At 43.2% G+C, this 22,640-nt stretch overlaps 1 protein-coding gene across 1 annotated transcript; it reads right to left on the reverse strand.

The window, feature by feature from the left end:
• Positions 1 to 1,506: 1,506 nt before the first annotated feature.
• LOC134505390 (putative short-chain dehydrogenase/reductase family 42E member 2) lies at positions 1,507 to 15,966 on the reverse strand. Its single transcript, XM_063315073.1, has 9 exons — positions 15,718 to 15,966; positions 13,642 to 13,737; positions 12,982 to 13,033; positions 11,263 to 11,378; positions 9,290 to 9,365; positions 8,001 to 8,083; positions 2,734 to 2,797; positions 1,916 to 1,989; positions 1,507 to 1,647 (listed from the first exon to the last, which is right to left on the reverse strand). Exons 1-9 carry the CDS (start codon positions 15,964 to 15,966, stop codon positions 1,507 to 1,509), a joined length of 951 nt encoding a protein of 316 aa, XP_063171143.1.
• Positions 15,967 to 22,640: the final 6,674 nt, after the last annotated feature.

Raw genomic sequence — 22,640 nt, forward strand, 5'->3', positions numbered from 1 at the left:
TATAAGATTGTGTGTGTGTATGCAATTATATATATCTACATAATTTTTTTAAAAGATTAAAAAAAAATTATATAGCACCCTTGGGTACGGATTGGACTCCCTTTGAAGAACAGCCACAGGTGACGGAGTGGCATTTGCGGCCACCTAGGACAAATGGTTTCAACCTTGGAAAGGTGTAGGCTAGACCCCCTCCCAGCTCATAACGCCGTCTTGCTGGGGGTGGAGAAGGGAGCAGCACCCTAGAGCGCTCCTCGCCTACACGGACCGTGTCACATCCTGCCACTTGGACTTTATTTTTAATCCTATCTTCATCGTTTTTGTTAATGGTGTTTATATTTTTATATATTGTATTGTATTGTATTGTATCTATTTATTTTTTTAATGGACTACTCTTGCTGCAAACCGCCCAGAGTCCCTCTGGTGAGAGGAGATGGGCGGTGACAAAATTGGATAGATAAATAAATAAATAATCCATTGTCCGGCCAAGCTCTCAGCCCAGGCCTTTGCCTTCCCCTGTTCCCCTCTTCTGATTTGGTTCTGTTGGTTATAAAAATAATGAAACCCCGGACCAGAGATCTCTGAAAAGGAACTTACTTTATTTGAGCGGTTTGCAAAGCGTGGTGGGTACCTTGACCAGGCTACGCAGAGTCTGATCGAAAGGAGAGATGTCACACCCAAAATTACAAATACACACTTTCTTATACCTTTCCCTGTCCAGCCTCCCCCCTCCCCTTTCTGGCCTGTTTACCCATTGGCTGGGCACTCAGACGCACAATCTTCTGACCGCCTCATCCCTCTTACCCTTATTTTCACCAAACCTTATCTCCTTGTTCCCAGTGGAGGCCCCTGCCTGCTATTTCCTCCCTTGCATTCTTTTGGCACATCCTACCCTAATTCATGGAGAGGTCATCCTGATGTTGACTGCATAGGGCTAATGGCATAGGGTCCCACCGTCTCTCTCTTTCTGTTAAGCTACTCACAAAGAGGCCCATCCTTTCCCTTTGTTCTCTTTTGAAAGCGTTCTAAGTTGTTACCTTATTTGTAAGCCATTGAAAGCTTTACTTGGGTTAGCTATTATCATTTAATGAGTTTCCCACTATCTTTTCCTAACTTGTTGTTAGTTTTAAAGGTGTAATATTGTGTTGCTCACTAGTTTAAACTTTTTACATATATTGCTCCCCCCTTCGCTATTAACTAATATTAATATTTGCACCTAAAAATCTCCCCCAACCAAGATCTATATGATATTGCTCTATATGTTTATATAGATCTTGCTTATTTACAAATTGTATTTTTCTATACCTTACAGTTCCACCCATATCAAGATTAAGAAAAGGAAAAAAGAAAGTCGGATCAAAGCTCAGAGCCAAAGGAGTCATCAGCCCCCTTGAGGGACCAGTCCTTCTGAAGCCAAGCCAGTCATTCTCCATGTGCGGAAAAGTTTCTAAAAACAGTTAAATAAGGACTAAAAAGACCCCAACATAACAGAAAAGGCAAATATGAATATTATGGGCAGGAATATCCTTCTTCAAGTCCTTTTGGCAGATAGTCCACCATCTCGGTCAGTGAATACTTCTTGGGGTGATAGCCCAGCTGGTTACGTGCTTTGTCTATCCGGAAAGTGTGCGTAGCGAGGAGGTGTTTCACCTATGGAAGGAAATGCACAATGACATAAACCAGTGGCCTCTGAGCTTTTCGGATCCGTGGCAGACCTTGGCAGGAGGCTGGGAGAACACTCACAAAATGGCTCCCAGTGTAGGCCTGGCCTGGCAAGTCACAAACTGTGCATTCAGCTGAAAAGAAGCAGCAGGTGAAAATTGGGGGGCCTTTTTTTTCTTGCAAACATGCCTTAGAGCAGTGTCAACATGTGGACTTCAACTCCCAGAATTCCCCAGCCAGCATTTTTTTTTTTTACCTCCAGCTTGGTCAGGAATGGTGTAAAGTCAAATATGGGCTTAAGAAGCCAGTGCAGGTATTCCATCAAGGTAACTGTAAGAAAAAGAAGATGAACATTAAAAGGGGAGGAACGAGGGATTTGTGAATTAATCCAGATTTAGGAGCACGAGAAAAGCATGTGGGCAGAACCCAATAGATTGGCCTGCCCTAAGCAAGTGATCGCAAGATGTTGATGGCAGACTTTGGGTCTTAAAGGCATGGACATCCCGGTGCTCCCAAACACTTGTCCCAGTTGATTAAACATTAAAAAAAAAAGTAATAAACTGGAAGTTGCCATGCCTCAGAACAAAGCATCAGCCTCTTTACTGATCGGTAGCAATGCCTTTGGGTCCCACATAGGTGGCCATGGGATGGTAGAGAATAGCTTGGGGCTAAGTCACCTTCTGGTAAACAAGTTTTTCAAGAAAAGAGCAGACAGACCAGAATGGTATGAGGATTCCTACCCTGGACAGGGGGTTGGACTAGAAGGCCTTCAATATCCCTTCCAACCCTATGATTCCATGAGTACTTTGGGACTGGCCATGCCCACCATACCCACAACTTGGTGACTAGAGATGTTCCTCTTGGCTGACCTTTTCTAAGCACACTAAAACCATGCCCTCAATTTCCAATGCAACTCATTGAATAACACCAAAAGGTTAGCTGTTCTTGCCAGATGCCCCAAATAGTGTATGGATTTATTTTACTTAGGAATAAAGAGTCTTAATTAAACTAGAGACTTCCTAGACAAGATAGGCCAAAGGATGCGGAAGCCGCCAAATGAAATCTTCTGATTACCTGTGATTTTCAAAAAAAACCCGGGCACAAACAGTCTGAGTTTTGGGTAGCCTAGCTTTTCATACTGTAAGGGACAGAAAAGAAACATGCATGAAAGAAACCAACATCTTTTCCCATGCCATGATGAATTTTAAAGGTTGATATGGCGCGACAGTTATATTGGAAGCAGGAGAATCTGGTAGCAACTTTTCCAACTAATAAACTTTCTTAAAAGGCAGAAGCTTTCGTGAGCTTGCTTTATCAGCTGCATGGAGGGCCTAGTCCAAGGTTTCCTAACCAGGGCTCTGTGGCACCCTCGGGTTCCGCGAGAGGTCACTAGGGGTTCCCTGGGAGATCACAATTTCTTTAAAAAATTATTTCAAATTCAGGCAACTTCACATTAAAGAGGAAAGTTTCATTCTTCATCTTCACTTGAAGAACACTGTTAATGCATATCAACAGGCCTACCCAAGAAACTAATATAATAATTTGGTAACTTCTGGCCTATCTTTGAGGCTGAATGTGCAGGGGTTCCCCGAGGCCTGAAAAGCATTTCAAGGGTTCCTCCAGGGTCATAAGGTTGAGAAAGGCTGGCTTAGATGCACCTGGAGTTATCACTCCATGCATCTGATGGAGCTTATGAAACCTTAAGCCTTTTAATAGAATTTATTAGTTGGAAAGGGTGCTACCAGACCCCTGATTTTCTGCCACCATAGGCTAACTCAGCTCTCCTCCCACAATGTCTTTTGGGAGCTAGGGATGAGAAAGTTGATTGTGGAGTCCTTGGTGCTCTCTGCGCTGCGTGGTTTGCTTGCAGACATTTCAGTGCCCGACTAGGGAACATCATCAGTGAGAGGGAGGGTGGGGTTGGCTCCATGTTTGTATGCTGTCGCTTGCCCTGCCAGTCTTGGTGGGGTGGTGCTGTTCTCCTTGGTAGGTCCTTGATTGGGGTATTGTTCTTTGCTTGATTTTTTGTCTGGTGTTAATCTCTGCTTATCTGGGTATTGGCTGCTGGAAAGGATATGTTCTGGTCTTTTTGTATCCTTCTTAGCTTTTTTATTGTCTCTTCTGAATTGTGTGTGAATATGGTTTATCTCTAGGTGCCAACTGATGGCTGATGTGTCTGAATGCCAAGCTTCCAGAAATTCCCTAGAGTTTATGGAGTTAGCTTGGTCTAAGATGCTAACATCTTAGACTCCTTAATCTTGCAACACATGGATAGACTCAACCACAGTTTCAACCTAGATGGGTAATGAAACATCTGCAAGCCAACCACCAAGCTCAGAGAGCACCAAGGACTCCACAGTTCAACCCTGGGCTGCAGACAGTCTCTTCCACTGTTGTATCAATAACCAACTGCCTCTTAATACCAAGAGAAGCACAAAGTAGACCTGTTAAATGGTGGGATGGCAAGAAAAAGAAACCATGGGTTTGATCCTCAAGCAGCATAAGAAGAATCTCCACTTCAACTTGGCAGAGGGGAAGCTGTTGCTTAAAGTGGCTTTGTTGTCCTCTTCCATGAAGACCCTTAACTAGCTGAGGAGGGTGTCTGGATAGCGTTTGCTGGGTTTGAGCTAAATTTACCCTTTGTCTGGGACTGCACTGGGGGATATTTCCAGATGTTTCAGAATTCTGGAAGTTGTCCTAAGGCAGGTGCAGAAAACTGAGGTCAGCATTACTCACTGCAGGAACGCATGCAATGGGATATTGTTTTGTGGTCTCCAATAGTTCGACGGGCCTGAGTGCTCCCTCACAGAAAGATTGTCTTGCTGGTCTATGTCTCTAGCTCGCTGACCAATTCTGTCATGGTGGCCTTTCCTACAGAGTATGCCCTGTGACTTGGCCTATTCTCAACTGCTTTTCTCAGGCAAGAAAAACGCTTACCATATTTGCTACCCATTCGAAGATATTGACTTTTTCTCCATCATGTACAAAATAGGCTTGACCACTCTGGTGACAAGTAACGAGGAGGAATGAGAGAGAAAGTAGAGAGACAAAATGAGAGCTTGGGATGTCCATTTTTCTTCTTTTCTTTTTAAAAGCAAAGAAATTGTGCCTCTAACGTTAGAAATGACATTTCATCACTGTGGAAAGGGCAACCTATCCCATAATGGTCAAAATCATTCAAAAGGGTGCACTAAAACACAATGTTAACCTCTATGACAACATGCATGCATGTTCTTTAAAAATTCTTAAATTTTTAAAATCTATATTAGAGGCATGTTTCCCCCCTGCACACACACCCCCAATTAGCCTCTGTTGGGTTAAATCGCTGTTTTTTCAAACTTGGCCATTTGAAGATGTATGGACTTCGACTCCCAGAATTCCCCAGGCAGCCATGCTGGCTGGAGAATGCTGGGAGTCGAAGTCCACACATCTTCAAGTGGCCAAGTTTGAAAAAACATTGGGTTAAATCAACTTTTCAGGTACGTTGGGATCAAAGGGAGGATGACATCACTTCATTTTCCGGTCAACTGTATTTATGTTTGTTTGTTGGATCTATATGGCTGCCCAACTCACAAAGAATGCGACTCCAGGTGGCCTAAAGGGTTAAAAACAGAATCACAATAAAGAAGCAACCGAAAGTGAAAGCAAGCAGACACACCAACATATATTACACCTCACAGGACAGCTCACCTAACATCTTGGCCCCAGCACCTGAGGGAATAGCCAGGCCCTCAAAGCTTTGCTGAAGGGTCACAGTCCCACAGGGCAGGTGCCACTGCTTCTGGCAGCCATTTTTGCCCAAATGGACACAACGTGGGGTCAGAAGTGGACTACTTACAGCAACAAAGTTTCTCTCTGCCGTTAGAGCTTTCCTGGCAAGGAGTTGGGCTTGTGTGAAATTGCAGATATGAATCCAGTTTACCCACGTGTCCCTGGCTTCAGAGATGAAGCATGGGAGCCATCTGTAGACATTTTCCTACGGAGAAGGAATCAGAGGAAGTCGTCCAATCTTCAGGGTTGGATGAAATGCAACCAAGAAGATTGTGGCTAGACTAAAACTGAACAGACTGAGGATCAAATCTACATTCAGTCAAAGAGGTCAGTGGGTTACCTTGGAGCAGATCATGCCCTCACGTTGAACTGACTACAGGTAGTCCTTGTTTAGAGACTGCCTTGTTTAGCAACCATTCACAGTTATGATAATGATGAAAAAGTCAACTTTGTGACCAATCCTCACATTTATGACCTTTGCGCGTCTGTCAAACAAAGGAAAGCTGAAGTAATATTGCAAGCACTGTCATGGTTTCACTTAGCAACTGGTTTGCTTTACAACCGAGTTGCCAGTCCCAATTGTGGTCACTAAATGAAGACTACCTGTACACAGGATGATTGCAAAACGCAAAAAAAGAGAAGGGGGACCCTCATAATCTGTTGGGCTCATTGGAGGAAAGCTATGAGATCATAGAACTTATGAATTCAGAGAAGATGTTTAAAAAACAGGTCCAGAAAACTGAGTTTGGCTGCTGGACTTAAACTTGTAAGAGCTCTAAAATCCTAATTAGCTCATTTGCATGAAAAGAGACGCTGTGCTACCTCTGTTTGCACTGTCAGAAAAGGCTGAGGTGCATGACAGTGGCCCAGATGTCAACTGCTCACAAGCAAGAAAGGAAGATTTTCATGCAGTCTGCATGGGCAGGTTTATTGCAAGAAAAAAGGATTAGGTTGCAAATTCTTGAAAACTGGGTGTGTGTGCCTTGGGCCTCATTTATCAGTGAGTGCCTTAAGGTGGGGCCTCCTTGATCTTATTTCCAACTGTGTCCTGGTTTAATGGGGAAGATACTAGTCACTTATTTTATACCACAAAAATATCCATCTGTTCCCATTCTGCAATATTTTGAAAAAGTTCATTTTCATTTCCAGAGCCAGAAAATTCTATCCTAAAACTTTTCTTGTGTTTTGATCTAAAATAATTTCACGCCCCCCCCCCCCCCAAAACAGAGGTCTAAATAGAGAGTTTCGGTTATTTTTCAGTTGGGCAATATAACTGGGAAATGGGTATGTTTTAAAGCTATTTGGCTACTTCTGGGTGGTTTTTCATTAAAAAAAACTTTTTGATACGGTAAAAGTATACAAAACAACAAAAAAGAGGAAAGCAAGAAAAAGAAAAAAAAAGGAATGAAAGGAGAAGCAAACATAGTTATGCCTTCTGCCCTTAATTATAATTGTACATATATTATTAATTATAATAAGTGATTATAATTACTCGATAATTATCTTATTCTTTTCCCCATCTTTTTTGGCCCTTTTTAATTCCCAGTAACTTCTGGATGGGTATTCTTCTTCTTTATATATTCTGGTTTGTAGATTATATAAAAATGGTAAAAATATGTCAAGGCTACAGTGTTGCAAAACAACAAAGTATCTTTCAGAAAGCCTAATTACTGTCAACAGGAGCATGATGCTTTTGCATTGAATCACTGCTCCAGTCAAGCTTTGACAAAAATTCCTGCTCTGTGGCTGGGCTGGATTGAAATGCTAAAGAGGAGAAAATGAACTGTAGGTTGAGTCCTGGCAACTGGATTTCTTTCTTTTTGGTAGGAACGTTTCGCTGCTTGTCCAAGCAGCTTCTTCAGTCTGGGCAAAGGTCGGTGAGGGGACCCCATATATGTCTTCCAGGGTGGCTGCATTGTCCCTGCACCTGAGTGGCTGTCGATTGTGCCACGGAGGTGTGGATTGTCCTTGGGATGTCTTACCCCTAGATCCTTTGTTCACCCCCAGGTGGATCGTTAAATCCATGCCAAAGTGGAAAATCCTTCCCTCAATAGAGGCGGAGGCCTCAGACACCCCCATTTTTCATGCTGCTCTTTCATCGGTCCCCAGGAAGATCGAGACCACCAGGAAGGCCACTCTTAAGGATACACTTGGGGATGAACAAAGGACCTAGGGGTAAGACATCCCAAGGACAATCCACACCTCCGTGGCACAATCGACAGCCACTCAGGTGCAGGGACAATGCAGCCACCCTGGAAGACACATATGGGGTCCCCTCACCGACCTTCGCCCAGACTGAAGAAGCTGCTTGGACAAGCAGCGAAACATTTCTACCAAAAAGGAAGAAATCCAGTTGCCATGACTCAACCTATAGACAATTCCACCCAGGTGACTGAGAATCTTCTTTGACAGGAAAAAATGAAGTTTAGAATTTCTTTGTCGACGAAAGAGCCCTTGCTATTAACGGTGCGGCCATCCCAGCTTTGAGCTCCGTTTTCAGCTCAGAAAGATGGGGTTTAGTTCTAGTCCGTTTGCACAGCACCCTCAAAGCTCAGGAAAGCAACGCCTACCAAGACGTGCAGTAAACGCTTCTGCTGCCCAGGGCCGTAGATTCCAGGGAAGCGAAGAGCGCACGTTCGGAGCGTCCCCCCTCCTGCGGAATAAAATGAAATGACTCCAGGGAATTTCTGCCAGACAAAGCAGTGTTAAGAAAGAGTTACTGAGCAAGCTGAAAACAAAACTCAGGATGCACCTCCCCAAATGTGGGCCCGCTCTGGCTGTGTGGGACTTTGCCTCCCATCCTCCACAGCAGATGGGCCCTGATTGCTGGAGGTAAGAGGACTCGTCATTCAACTAATTCGGAGGGGCACACTTTTGGGAAAGGAGTCATATACTCTTCCAGAGATACTCTGCATGGTGTTCCCAAGCTAAGCCTGCACAATGAAGCAAGTTTAAGGTCTGCATTTAAGGTGGGTTTTCCCCATCCAACTTGAATGGTCATACAGGTTGTCCTCGTTTAGTGACTGCCTCATTTAGTGACCATTTGCAGTTGCGACAGTGATGAAAAGTCACCTTGCAACCAATCCTCGCATTCATGGCCTTCACAGGTCTGTCAAGTAAAGGAAAGCTGAAGTCAGATTGTAAAATTGTGATGTTTTACTTAGCGACCACTTCACTTAATGACCAAGCTACTGGTCCCAATAGTGGCCACTAAAGGAGGATGACCTGCATAAAGCTAGCAAGCATGTGATAAGAGGGCGGGAAAACTTTGAAATTTGTTCCAAGTCCCTTTTCAGCAGGAAAGAGGAGAGGAGAGAGCTGTATTTTCTTTGGTGTAACAACATGTTGTATCTGAGTGTGAGTGTGTGTGTGTACTTGTGCATTGGAAAGCATGGGGTGGGATGCAACCATGTTGCTGTGGGTCACATGACTGGGAGGGAGGCGGCTTAGAACAGAGGAGACACCAACTTGCAGGCCGTTGCCCCGCAGCCTCTCCCATGGGGGAAATTTTCCAGATTTTTTTTTCTTTGCACCCCCCTCCCCAGCCCGTTTCCAACCTGCATCTGTCCCTGACCAGCTTCTTCCATGAGAAGCTGGTCCCTCCCATCAAATCTGGCCCTGTTCTTTTCTGGCTTTGGGGAGCTCTCAGCTAGACTGGTGTTTCTCAATCTTGGCAACTTCAAGATGGGTGGACTTCAACCCCCAGAATCCCCTGGCCAGCAAGGGAATCCACACATCTCGAAGTCCACACGTCTTGCCAAGGTTGAGAAAAGCTGAGCTAGGCAGAGTCCTGAACCCCTTTGCATAATGTTTTGCAACTTTCTGCCAGGTTGGAAAGGAAAAAGAAAGGAAAACGTACCCTTGAGTGAGTGCCCGTTGGCAGCCAGAACCATCTGCTCTGCGACTGACTTGGTTCTGGAGTAGCTGTCAGGGTGCTGTCGGAGAGAGGGAACACCCGTTCTGAGTCTCCAGAGGCCACGCATCGTGTTGCAGTTAATGGCCAGTGACCTTCCATCTGGGCGGTTCAGATGTCACCCCCTGAATTCCCCAAACTATGTTTTTCATTGGCAAATAGGTTGCAGACTGTTGCTGTCATTCTTCCCACATATTCTAGGATTCCAGTTACTTTCTGCTTAGCAAAAACCCAAGTTTTGGTTGCTACCTCATCAAGCAAACGAGAGCTTTCAGGGACCTCCTAAACAGGGGTGTCCATGGGGCAGCGGGTGAGGAGAACATCAAGAAAGCCAGGATGGTGGTTGCTTTTTTACATGAGGTGCAACTGCACGGTCAGGCTGCCATCTTGACTTTTTTGACCCCTCCCCACCAATGCTCCTCCCTCTAAACCAAGACAGCAAACCAAAAGATCAGTTGTGGTGTGGAAAAAAGCCCAGGCTGAAATCTAAAAGCTCTGCAGATCACTTTCACATTTTTCACCATCTTATTTTTGCAAATGATAGATTTCCATTTATATCAGTGTTTTCCAACCTCAGCAATTTAAGATGTGTGGACTTTATCCTGGCCATTGCAAAGAATACTACATGTAGTCCTCGCTTAACAACCATTCGTTTAGTGACTGTTTGGACTTACGATGGTGCTGAAAAAAACTACTTATGACTGGTCCTCACACTTATGGCTGTCAGAGTGTCCCCACAGTGATGTGATCACTATTTGGGTGCTTGGCAACCACTTTGCATTTATGACTCTTGCAGCATCCCATGGTCATGTGATGGTCATTTTTGACCTTCCTGGCCAGCTTCTGGCAAGCAAAAGCAATGGGGAACCAGTGATTTGCTTAATGACCACATGGTTCACTTAATGCCCGCAGTGATTCACTTAATGACCACTGCAAAAAAAGTCGTAAAATCAGGTCAGATTCGCTTAATGACTGCTTTGCTTAGCAACCAAAATTCCAGTCCCAATCGTGTTTGTTAAGTGAGGACTACATCTCAGAGTTGCCCAGGTTGCAAAAGACTGATTTATATATTTAGTTTGTTCCTATTCCTATATTTATCTGAGGGTTTTGGGGGGGTTTTGCACAGGGCTGGCAGGAGACGTCCACAAAAATCATTTATTGCATTTTGTGCAACCTTCTCCAAATCTCTCCATTTTGCTTATAGTGTGGCCAAATATGTAGTTTTGCAAGGAAATTTGTTTAGAGAACTGCATTGCAAAAATAGACATCTTATTAAAATTAAATTAGGAACCAAATTTCTAATTTGTGAAATTAGAGAACTGCACTGCAAAATTCACAAAAGAGTGAACTTTGAGAGGTTACTGAATTCTGATTCAAGTAGAAGAGCCTTGTTGGCTGAGCTTGAAAAAGTAAACCAGGATTGGAAGATCTCATCACTGTATTGCAAATCCCAGGGCTATAAAACTAGACCAGGAAATACAGGTAGTCCTTGCTTAACGACCACAATGGGGACCGGAATTTTGGTTGCTAAGCGATACGGTCATTAAGCAAATCCGACCTGATTTTATGACCATTTTTGTGGTGGTCATTAAGCGAATTACATGGTTTACCATTGATTTTGCTTGCTGGAAGCCAGCTGGGAAGGTTGAAAATGGCAATCATGTGACCGTGGGGATGCTTCAATGGTCATAAGTACAAGGAGCAGTCGTAAGTCAGGTTTTAGCGCCATCGTAAGTCCAAATCGTCACTAAATGAATGGTTATTAAGCAAGGACTACCTGACCATTTCTGAAAGAAGCAAGGGCAAACAATTTCTGTTCTGTTCAATTTGAGAGAGCTCAATTTCTAAATGTAAAATTAGATAAATTGACGTTAACATGCAAACTCTCCCACATTCCAATATATTTCCCACCCAAATACCTTCTCAAGCGGAAAATACGGCAATGACTCATCTCCATCTTCAATGGGAATCCCGCCAAACACAATGTTCACTGTACTGGTATAGATCAGTTTGGAAATGTTTCTTGATTTGCAAACTGCGGAGAAATAACACATTAAGCTATGAAATAAATGCTTTCAGGGGTGTTTGTGAAATCCCAGGTGGCTGAACACTATGGCTCTGCATTATCTTAAAAGCAAAGTTTTGAGAGAGGGTGTTTGTATCTCAGTGTTTTGAAGGACTGTCCCAGGTTCCTTCTGAATATACAAAAGTAGATGAACAAAAATGGAACATATAAAGTTTTTGGCCAGGAGAGGCCAAAAAATATACCAGCACATTTGCTAATTCATGGGAAACTAACGTTATTAGATATTCTGGTTATTATGGTACGTAAGCCTGTATATGCAAAATCCTCGCCATATATAAGTCAGAATAAATAATTTAGACCAGGGTTTTTCAAACTTGGCAACCTTCAGAAGTGTGGACTCCAACTCTCAGAATTCCCTAGCATGCTGGCTGGGGAATTCTGGGAGTTGAAGTCCACTCCTCTGAAAGTTGCCAAGTTTGAAAAACACTGATTTAGACTGTGTTTCTAGGTGTCATTCTGACTAAGTAACTAGCATCAGTGATGCCTAAATGACACAGAAGTCCAGCTGCGGTGGTGGCTGTGATGCATGTAAAAAAGGGGTAGTGCTTTAGTTGTGCAGTCACAGTCACATCACGACTTTTTTGACCCTCCCTGCCATGCAGATGCGCTTGCTAAATGATGCCATTCTGTGGAATGGCTGTGAATTGAATCCAAACTGCTGAGCTGAATGATCCCTTCTCCTCTATCTCCATCCAGTAATGGAACTTGAATTCCCAGCCCAAATTTTCCTTATCTTTCCAAGCATGGAATATTGCTTATGTGGGACAAAAATCAAGGCCACAAGGGATGATAGAGTCCAGACAAGAGCGAACTGGGGTGTACCATTTCAAAGAGCGAGAAGTGGGAAAAATCCTATTATGGAGGGCTCAGATGCCCCTATGTAAGCAGACAAAACTATTGGATAAGCTGAATATACTGCAGCAGGATGCAGGTCTTCTCTGATAATCTAGCTTTATTTGCAGGAAATGTTTTATTGGGGGAAATACCTTAAAAAGTTATTTAATTGATTTTAGCAGCTTAAGAGTCAAACTGGACTGCCTGGGCTATTGGGTTCCCATCATCCCCAGCTGGCATGCAAAACAAATATATTTGACTCTGAAGCTAGGATTGCGTGTACTGCATTAAATTTCACACTTGATAAAAGGCTTACCAATGTTTGGAAGAGCATATTAACTGGCTTTTTATTCTGTTCTGAGTTCACATTTTAATTATTTTAAACAACATCTGACTGGCATTGTCCTAGGCAATCAGGGATTACAGCATTAGCACCATGTAGCCAGTTAGGGCCATACTGATTCTTTCAGTCTAACATATCTCATTATGTTGTGGTTCACAATAACATTGAAGAATGGCATATTATGGGTTCCTGGAGGAAAGGCAAGATATAAATCTAGCAAATTTAGAAATTAAGCCAACTATGGAACAGCCAACCACAGGTAATATCCACTCTTTTTTCCTTCAGCACGCAGTATTATAGTAGGCTACTGAGTTTTTCAGAAATGGGAAAGCTCCCCTACGTTAGTACAAGTGAGAAGAATGAATGGAACCCTACCATCAATGATAACTTCTGTTCCCCTCACATTGGTGGACTCGATCTTTTCTTTCTGTTCAAGATAGAAGCAACAAGATGGAAAGAAGAAGAATTGTTTGTTCAGTCATGTCCAAACTTAGATTGCACCATCCCTAGCCAATTTTCTGTGCCACCCTTCTCTGCCCCATAAATCTGGCCTCTTTTTCCATTTAAAGAAGGAACTGTAAGTTTTACAGAATAACTACAGCATTGTCCATGTAACAGGGTTGCTATCTACTCTGCAAATGATTTCAGGGAAGACTTCACACCAGCACAACCTTTCTCCACTACTCATTAAAACAGCTGCCTCATTTTTGCATACAATAGCAGCTTCAAGAGTCATGCTGGTCTCATTAAAGCAGTAGTGTCCTTTTTTTTTTTAGATTCACATGGAAGCCAAAAAAAAAAAAAGCTAGGTGCTTCAATGAGTAGCAATTTATTTATTTATTAAATTAATTTGATTTAGGTGCCACCCAATTCCAACTGACTCTGTGTGGCTCTGTGTGAAAATAAAAATTCCAGTACAAACCAAAACAGGACAGGATCCAGACACTACTTACAAACAAAAATAACAAAGACACAGCCAACTAGGTTACTTATACTTACTTATAAATAGCAGCTGACTCTGTATTGGCCACTTACTTGCTCTACTCCACGTATGCCAAAGCTTGCCAGATGAAATATTGTGTCGATTCCCTCACTAGCCTTGAGCACTTTCTCATAATCCTGCACATCAGCCTGGAACGTGTGTGTGGGGGGAAAAAAATTGCACATGAAAGCAAGAATCACAAAGGAACTTCCTTACAATTCATTGATTGCATCAGCATTTGCTGGATAAGACTGGTAGTGGACAGTCAGACGGGTGAATACCCAAACCAGATTACAACAACAGATTAAGAATAAATCTGTGGTTATGGTGATTCAAGCCAGTCTTGACTCCTGGTGACTCCATGGACAGGTCTATGCAGCTTTCTCGGCAACATTTTTGGAAGAGTTTGCCAGTATCTTTTTTCTGAGATGTTTTCTGACCTCCCAATCTAGGGCTGAGAGAGAGGGACTGGCCCAAAGTCACCCAGTGGGCTTTCATGCATAAACCAGAACTCCTGTGCCTTTAACTATTACACTGAACTGGCCCAGGAACAAATCAACATCGGTCTTTTTTTTTAGGATACTCATTCCAACCTCAGCACTTAAGATTACAAGTTCATTTCTGGAGTCGTTTTGTATGCCTGATAAGCTGGACCCAGGTCCCTGGTTTTCCACTAATCCAGAAATCAAGGAATGAAATCTATTTTTCAACGGCCAACTGATTATGCTGATTTGTTGACCAAGGGCAACAGTAGGAAGGCCTCGAAGACTTACAGATCAGCAATTTATTCACTGGTAGTCTACAATGTCTACATCTCAAGCAAACATTCAGTAAATTGGTTTGATATGGAGAACAGCCTGTGCAATGTAAGGGTGAAGGTGCTGGACCAAGATTCTAATCTCCCCTCAGCCCAGAAAGTTCCCTGGGTGATTCTGGACCAGGCTCTCCCTCTCAGCCAAATGTCCAGTGTGGTGTAGTGGGGAAAGTGCTGGAGTAGGAGTGGGGAGACCCAGGGTCTGGTCCCCCTTCAGCCAGAGAAGCTCCCTGGGAGACTGTGGGCAGTTCTTCTCTCTTTGCCCAAAAGCAGTGTGGGACAGTAATGAGAGAGATCCAGGTTCTGGTCCCCCCTCAGTGATCAAAGCTCCCTTAGGACTCTGGGTCAGTCCTTCCTTCTCAGCCCAAGAGCCAGCGTAGTTCAGTGGTGAAGCTGCTGGACTAGGAGTGAAGAGCTCCAGTTCTATTCCACCTTCAGCCACAGAAGCTCCTTGGATAACTTTGATGGAGCTTTTAAAGGTTAATAAAAGAACTCCGGGCAGCAAACAGCAATCTTGCAGAGTAGAAGTGTGAACCAAAAAAAGGAACTTGCAGATTAAGCGTAATTACATTCAGAAATAAATTCACACTGTAGTTAGATGAAGAAAAATAGAGATAGCTTACTTTTATTCAGTAGATCTGGATACAGGTAGGTTCATAATAGAAAGCACTTAATCATCACTGGTTCTTGGTAGCAGAGGATGGTTGGGGGAGGGCTGCATTCCTGCAGCAGCTCCTGCTTGCATGTGTGCCAGAAGGGTAATGGAGATTGTTAATCCCCAAGCCCAAGAAGGAGGAGGAAGTGGAACTCAGATGACCCGTGTGACATCCCACAAGCACAATAGAGATGCGTTTGCTAGAGAGCCCCCCCTTATGCTTATGAGACAATGCTGAGTTGACCCCTGATAATTCCAACAAACTTTGGGTAGATGCTCTCTTTCATCCCAGGAACCAACATGGTGTAGTGGTTAGGGTGCTCAACTAGGAGCAGGGAGACTGATGTTCAAGTCCCCACACAGCCACAAAAACTCCCTGGGGGACTCTGGACCCAGGGTGATCTAGTGCTGAAGGTACTAGACAAGGAGTGGGGATTCCCAGTTCTAATCCACCCTCAGCCACCTTCAGCCATGGAAGTTCCCTGCAGGACTTTGGGTCACTTGTTCTCTCTCGCTCAGCTCAACCTGCCCCATAGGTTTATTGTTGTGGGAAAAATCTGGAGGAGAAAGTCCTACATATGTTGCCTGAGCTTCTGAAGGACAAGTGAGAGATCAACAAACTAACAAACAAACAAACAAACAAACAGGTACCCATCCTACCTGGAAGATGACTGCTCCCTCAGGTATTTCCCATGTAGGTTTACGTATATCAAGCAAAACCACATGGATCCCTTCCTTGATGAGAGCGTGGCACAGGTAGAATCCACAAGAGCCTGCTCCACCGGTGATCATTGCCTTTGGACCTAACAATCCCATCGGCCTGGGGAAGCTGCAACCAGGTGGCTTGTCCCTATTGAGCACACTTTCACTGGATCTCCTTTGGATGACGTCCCCATGCTGATGCAACATTGTTGGAAAACTTCTGTCTGGTCTATAAAGGGGCCTGCCAGGAAATCAGTCCACTGGATTCACGAAGAGTTGCTGGTGGGCTTTCAAAGCCTTCCCTGCATAAAATCAAAGAAACGATAACCAGTGGTTATCATAAATTCAGTTTATGAGGTGCTTTATTTAGGTTTTGATTTCCCCCTACTTCATGTTGGTTTTTAGATTATTTTCTCTTTCTCTTACATAGTATGCTTTCACCAACTGATACATTAGGCAAGTAACGACTGTTATTGAACAATCTAAATCCGTGTTTCTCAACCTTGGCCACTTCAAGATGTGTGGACTTCGACTCCCAGAATTCCCTAGCCAGCATGGCTGGCTGGGGAATTCTGGGAGTCGAAGTCCACACATCTTGAAGTAGCCAAGGTTGGGAAACACTGGTCTAAATAAAAGGAAAGTTCCCATAACTCTAACTGGTCTCCTTGTGACTACATGAACAGATTCTTGTAGTTTTCTTAACAATAATATAGACGTGGCCTTCTCCTGGAATCATATCTTTCTTTCTCTTTCCAACTAGCTGCAAAATTTTACCAATGCAGTCATGAAAACGGTGGCATCCTTCACTGGTTTTCTTTAAAATTAGAAGCAAAATTGGTGCAGCCAGCCTCCAATAGGCTAAATGCTTTCATTTTTCCTTTTTGAAAAATGGTGAACATCTGAAAAAGGATGGAACTCTTTCAGTGTGGAGGTACGTGTTGCTCCCATCCTCCTGGATTTCTGTGGCCACCTCAGGCATAAGAATATTGGGAAGGCCAAGGAATATGATGATACGCTGGGGGAAGATCCTGGGCTGGAAGCCAGTAGGGCTGTGGGAACGCAAAACAAAACCACTCCCTAAAAGTAGAGCATGTCCATGAAATACTGTCTCTTTATTCTTTCAAAACCCCAATTGTAGTCTTTGTAGTCTCACCCTGTTACGCCCTAGTTGCTTCATTGACTTAGTTGCTTCACTGACCTTCATATAGCACTCGATATCCAATTAAAGGCCTGGTTGCTGTATCCAATCGTAGGTATAGTCTAATTTGCCTAAGTCTAAAACTAAACAAGATAGCCAGTTTGGTGTCGTGGTTAAGGCATCAGGCTAGAAGCTGGGGGACCATGAGTTCTAGTCCTGCCTTGGGCACAGAGGCAGCTGGGTGACCTTGGGCCAGTCACTTTCTCTCAGCCCTGGGAAGGAGGCAATGGCAAACCCCTTCTGAAAATCTTGCCAAGAAAACTGCAGGGACTTCTCCAGGCAGTCTCTGAGGATCGGACACGATTGAACCGATTAAAACAAAATAAGTAAGTAGTTTATTGAGTAAGTCTCCAGACCATTTCAAGTATATTACAGATAACAACAATACACACATACCTTAAAATTAGACATTATTAAAATCTAAAAGTAATAAATTACAGACCTTAACATTTAAATCTAAAATCGAAACAATAATGGTATCAAAATCTTTTAACCGTTATAACTGTCCTAACAGCCAGGAACCACGCTGAGACAAGAACAGGTCTCTAGTGTTTTATTGCTGCTACATAACAGGAAAATCCTAACGAACTGAAGAAGCGTGGGAAAAACCCAGACAGATAAACCCCAAAGGCTAAGGCGGGCCCGATCTGTGTCTCTTGGAATGGCCACCTAATTCCTCAGTACTACGCATGCGCTTTACAGCCTGGATGGGAGCCCCCTGCTCACCATCCTCACTCATGACAATAATGTAATACTTTAAAATGGTTAAGGAAATGGAGTAGGTGCTTTAATACACCTTGTCAGACTCTTAGGAGGTACAGGCTTTATATAATTTGTCATTTATTTATTATTCAAATTTAATTACCACCCATCTCCCCCAAAAGAGGGACTCTGGGCGGTTAATTTGTCATGTCAGGCGGAATCTACTATCCTTTTCCCCTTTAGCCTTGCTGCCTAACTGATGTGATGGAATGTGGGAATGACCTTGGGAGACAGGAGGAAGAGACAGGGACAAGACAACTGGCCTGTAAAAGGTATCTCAGCCCACAGAAGGAAAAGGGGCGTGGGAAGCATCTCAGAAGGGACCCTCCCTAGGTTTCGGGGAAGTAAAAGGAAAGGAGGGGAGAAATGCTTTCAGATTTGCAAGGTTTTGTTCCTGTAACCTCGCAATAAAAATAGTGTTAGTACCATGGTATGTGCTTCTTGTCTGGGCTACCTCGAAGGGCTGACAACAGCAAAGCAAGCAACGCTGTTGCGTCACAAACAGATTGTTAAGGAGGAAATTCCATTTATTTTTGGCATTCCAGTTCCTGATGTCATGCCCAGCCTTGGCCTCCTACGGTGTCAATAAATCAGTTTGGGCCTCCACGTAATTGCATCCTGATCTCCTGTGTAAATGTGTTCCTGGGGAAATACTCCTTCGTTTCATACCTACATAAAGCAAGGGGACTAATTTGTCACAAGTTTTGTGAGGGAAAGGGCCTCAATTTGGCCTCCTCAACGCCCTTTGTGGCTTCAGTATATTCATTCCAACCAATTTTGCCCATCCCACCTCCAGTCCTATACAGGCTGGCTGGGGAGCAAAATCCTGAAGTCAAAAGACATTGGAAACTTCTCTGAAATGATGACTTGGGAGTGCAATTGCACAACATTCCAGTGAGGATCAAAAATGATGGCAGGGGGAGGAGGAGAGAGGGGGCAGCTCAGGAAATCATTGTGGATACACATGGAGGGAAATTGGGTGTAATCCACAGAGAAGTGTACCACCAAGTAGCTAACACCTGCAGAAAGTTTGATAGGCAAACGTGCATTTAAGAAAGGGACAGGGCTTCAGGCACACAGCCATCTTGACTTTTTTGACTCTAATCCTATTGCTAAGCTATTCAGGTCTGCAGGATCTGTTTTTTATCTTAATGATAAACGAGTGGCAATATAGTGATTTATATAAACTGGCTCCGTTCTATATTGGAAACAGCCCTTTAACAGGAAGAAACAGAATGAATAGGGAAGATGTTTTCAATTATTGAGAATGCAATCTTTAATTGCCTTTAATTGGCCTTTCTGTCCAAATAGGTCCCGTAAGATTAAAACTTTTTGAAAAACCATATTTAAAAAGCCTAGATAATCCGAGAGAAGCAGTATCTAACATTTGCATTCTTCTTAAAACAATTGCCTACCGTCAGAAACAAAATTTTCAAGAAACTGGGGAGGCAGACTTAAAATAAACCACAAATTAACCAATGTGGGAAGTAAATTGGCGGACAAAAAACTTTCTTAACCATTCCTTTAGGTCTTAGAGAGATTCTCAGAAGTTAATTCATTACTGGCACTACATTTATCTATCTATCTATCTATCTATCTATCTATCTATCTATCTATCTATCTATCTATCAATCAAATTTTGTTACCCCCATCTCCCCCAAAAGAGAGACTCTGGGCGGTTTACATTCCTGCACAGCTTAGTATATTTACAGACTCTTTGGAAAGGTCATGGACAAACAGGAATTCTAACATTTTTTATGGGAACACCTTATGATAATATCTTTTGGAGTAAGGTGATTAATAGTATTATCTCCAATCATTTGCAGCAGAAATAAATTTATGTTTGTCATCAATCTGTTCTGAGTTCAGTTTAACAACTATATCAAATAACATAACCTGCTAGTACCAACCCAGACAGGCAAAATCCAATGTTGGAAAACATTTTAAATAAAGTATGGCATAACGTATCTATGGAAAAGTTAACATTTAAGATGAATTAAAGAACACACAGTCCCTTAAATGTTTATGATACAGGGCATCCTTTTATTAATGTGATTCATAAAGTTAATAAGGATAAGATTCTTCAGGACTATAAAATAGTCTGGCCAAATATATAACGTAATAATTTTATGTAGCATTAAGTTGGTTGAGAACTTAATAATGTGGAGTCCTTGGTCTCTTCTACTGGAACTTTAAAATGGGCTAGTAACAATTTTGAAGCTGATGAAAAGTGATACTACTTGTCTACTGTAATAAGGCTTGGCGTATAAGTAAACTGCTTATTTTTGTTTTTTTTAATAAAAAATATCTGGAAACTATACAGTCTTGCCTGCCCCCACCAGTTTCTGGACCTGTCTGCATCCACAGTGACATGCATTAAAAATGTACAATAATTGCTTAATCCTAAATCATAATGAGAGCCAGTCTGGGGTCGTGGTTAAAGCATCAGGCTAGTAACTGGGAGACTGTGAGTTCTAGTCCTGCCTTAAGCATGAAGCCAGCTGGGTGACCCTGGGCCAGTCCTTCTCTCTCAGCCCTAGGAAGGAGGCAATGGCAAACCCCTTCCGAAAAACCTGCAAAGAAAACTGTAAGGACTTGTCCAGGCAGCCTCCGAGAATCAGACATGATTGAATGGATTAAAAAAAAACATAATAATTACCTTTAGCATATAACTGGCTTCTTTAACAATCTTGTAATGAAGTGAGATCTGCCGGTTTCCTGTGAGGGCTTTGAGAGAATCTTGGAAAATCTCTTGCCTTTTATAGCAGCTTCCTCTGGGATATGCAAGCTCATCTGTCACCTGGCTAGTATCTGAACACTCATCCAGAATGTAATATATCACCAGAGGAATACTTTGTCCTGGATAAGAATCAATGTGAGCAATGATGAACAACTCAACTGCCCAAGCAAAGGCTCTGGACACCTTTCGTGGGAGGAGGGCAGTCCAAATGCAGGTTGAGCAGCCCCCTCCCCACCAGACAGACTTTACCTGAAGCCACAGAATGAAAGGCGAGCTCCCAGACACAGCAACAAGGTGTGTATCAGAGGAACATCAGTGGCTCAACCTTGAAAAGAGTGAAACCAGCCATGGGTTGCCCCATGTTGGAGCTCGAACTGCAACAGGTTTAAGTGACCACCAGTCCCATCAGATAAAAAATAAAAAAACTAAGCTAGCTCATAGTGTATTTATCCGGGACACTAACTAGAAAAATCAGAACAGCTATGTAGGACCATCTGAAGGCAGCTGCCATAGGGCAGATAGGGCTGCTCTAACAGCATTGCACCATTCGTTCCACCTGCTTACAATTTAAGGTGCTGGTTCTGGGGGGGACAATTGATAGACTGCCTCCACGTGGCGTCCCCTGGGCCTCCTAAGACTTTTGGGAGTGGCTAAATGGTCTACCATATATGAGGCAGCCAGATAATCCTACAGATCTCCTGGCTAGAGCACATCCATTTTTGTCATCTTTACTACGTTACTCTGCTGGTTCTGGCTTAAGGCGCCCTCTCCTTATAACACCATCTCCTCCCCAGAGAATCTATTCCTCCCTATTAGATGGCCCAGAAACAGATGCTTCAGGTTCCCTCGGTGGAGTGATTAAACACAGGTGGGCTGGAAACAGGTCTTTTCAGTGATGACCCTGTTCCCCATCACTCCTATCGTTTCATCAAGCCACAAAGATGTGGTACCTAGAAGGTTGTGTGGTGGAGGTTGTTTTTAACCTTTAAATGTAATTTTTTTTTTCATTTATCCTATTTTTATCTTGATTTTGGGGGGCAATTAACAAACTTTAGTTCAGTGTGAAGACATATGCCATCACTTGTGTCAGCCTAGCAAGGTAAACAAGAAGCATGCCCAGATGAACTAATTCTACTTTATTATACCCCGTTGCCTTTACAGTCCAAGAAACTAGGGAGGGTTCCTTCTGAGATGTTTGCCATGCCCCATTCCTTCTGTGGGCTCAGCTGCCTCTTATCTGTCCATTGCCTAGTGTGCGGCTCTTCCTCCTGTCTCCCATGGTCATTCCCACATACCATTCCAACTCCAATGTTTTCAGATCTGCAACATCTTTTCCAAAAGTAGCTTCACCCATTCAGTGCAATGGTGCGCAGCCTTGAATGTAACTTTGAGTTGTATTTTGAGAGTGACGTCTGTCCATCTGTTGTCTTTCAGCCCACTGATGGGATATGAACTGTCATAAAGCAATCTGTACACATACTTACTATGCGAATGGTACATGTGAGTTAGGGTTGATTGCTTTGATGTACATCATGGTTGGGTTGCCTCCTTTATAATTAAAAACATTTCAGAGGATGTGGGATGCACATACAGCCTGTATACAATCAATATGGCATAAGTAGTAATTTATTTGAAGATGTTCATGCTATAGGAAATGCCATGGCTAATAAGTTCGTAAGATGATTTCGAGACTGGTGTGAGTAGATGACAACTGGTACCTCTTTTGATGTTACTTGAAAGAGCAGCATCCAACTGTTATCTGATATCAGAAATCTAGCAGTCATGGGCATCAGGGGGGTGTCAAAAAAAGTCAAGATGATGGCTGTGACCGTGTGATAGAAGTGCTGCCCTTTTTGTGTATGGGTTGTGCAAAATATGTAAAAAAATGGGTGTGGCTTCTATTGTGCAGCCACTGTCACTATCTTGGCTGTTTTGACACCATCTTCCCCTGGATACCTGTAAAGGTATGTGGGAAAGACCTTGGGAGACGGGGCGAAGAGATGCTGCCTAGGGAACAGTCAGATAAGAGAGGGCAGAGCCCACAGCTGCATAATGGGTGGGGCAAGAGGCTCAGAAGGGACCCTCCCTAGCTTCCCAGCTGTAAAGGGGGTGGTAGGAGAATTGTACTTTCAGACTTGCAAAATTCTGTTAATGTAACCTCACAATAAAAATGGTATTAGT

The sequence above is a fragment of the Candoia aspera genome, chromosome 14 (assembly GCF_035149785.1).
Source record: "Candoia aspera isolate rCanAsp1 chromosome 14, rCanAsp1.hap2, whole genome shotgun sequence".
Lineage (NCBI taxonomy): Eukaryota > Metazoa > Chordata > Lepidosauria > Squamata > Boidae > Candoia > Candoia aspera.

What these genes read in the sequence shown, in the direction of transcription:
- LOC134505390 (XM_063315073.1), bottom strand. Translation starts at nt 15,966, where the DNA reads ATGTTGCATCAGCATGGGGACGTCATCCAAAGGAGATCCAGTGAAAGT. An exon ending in AGCGTTTACTGCACGTCTTG is followed by an intron (nt 2,798 to 8,000) that starts GTAGGCGTTGCT and finishes TGTCCCTTACAG; the next exon opens with TATGAAAAGCTAGGCTACCC. An exon ending in GTTTTTTTTGAAAATCACAG is followed by an intron (nt 1,990 to 2,733) that starts GTAATCAGAAGA and finishes TTTTTCTTACAG; the next exon opens with TTACCTTGATGGAATACCTG.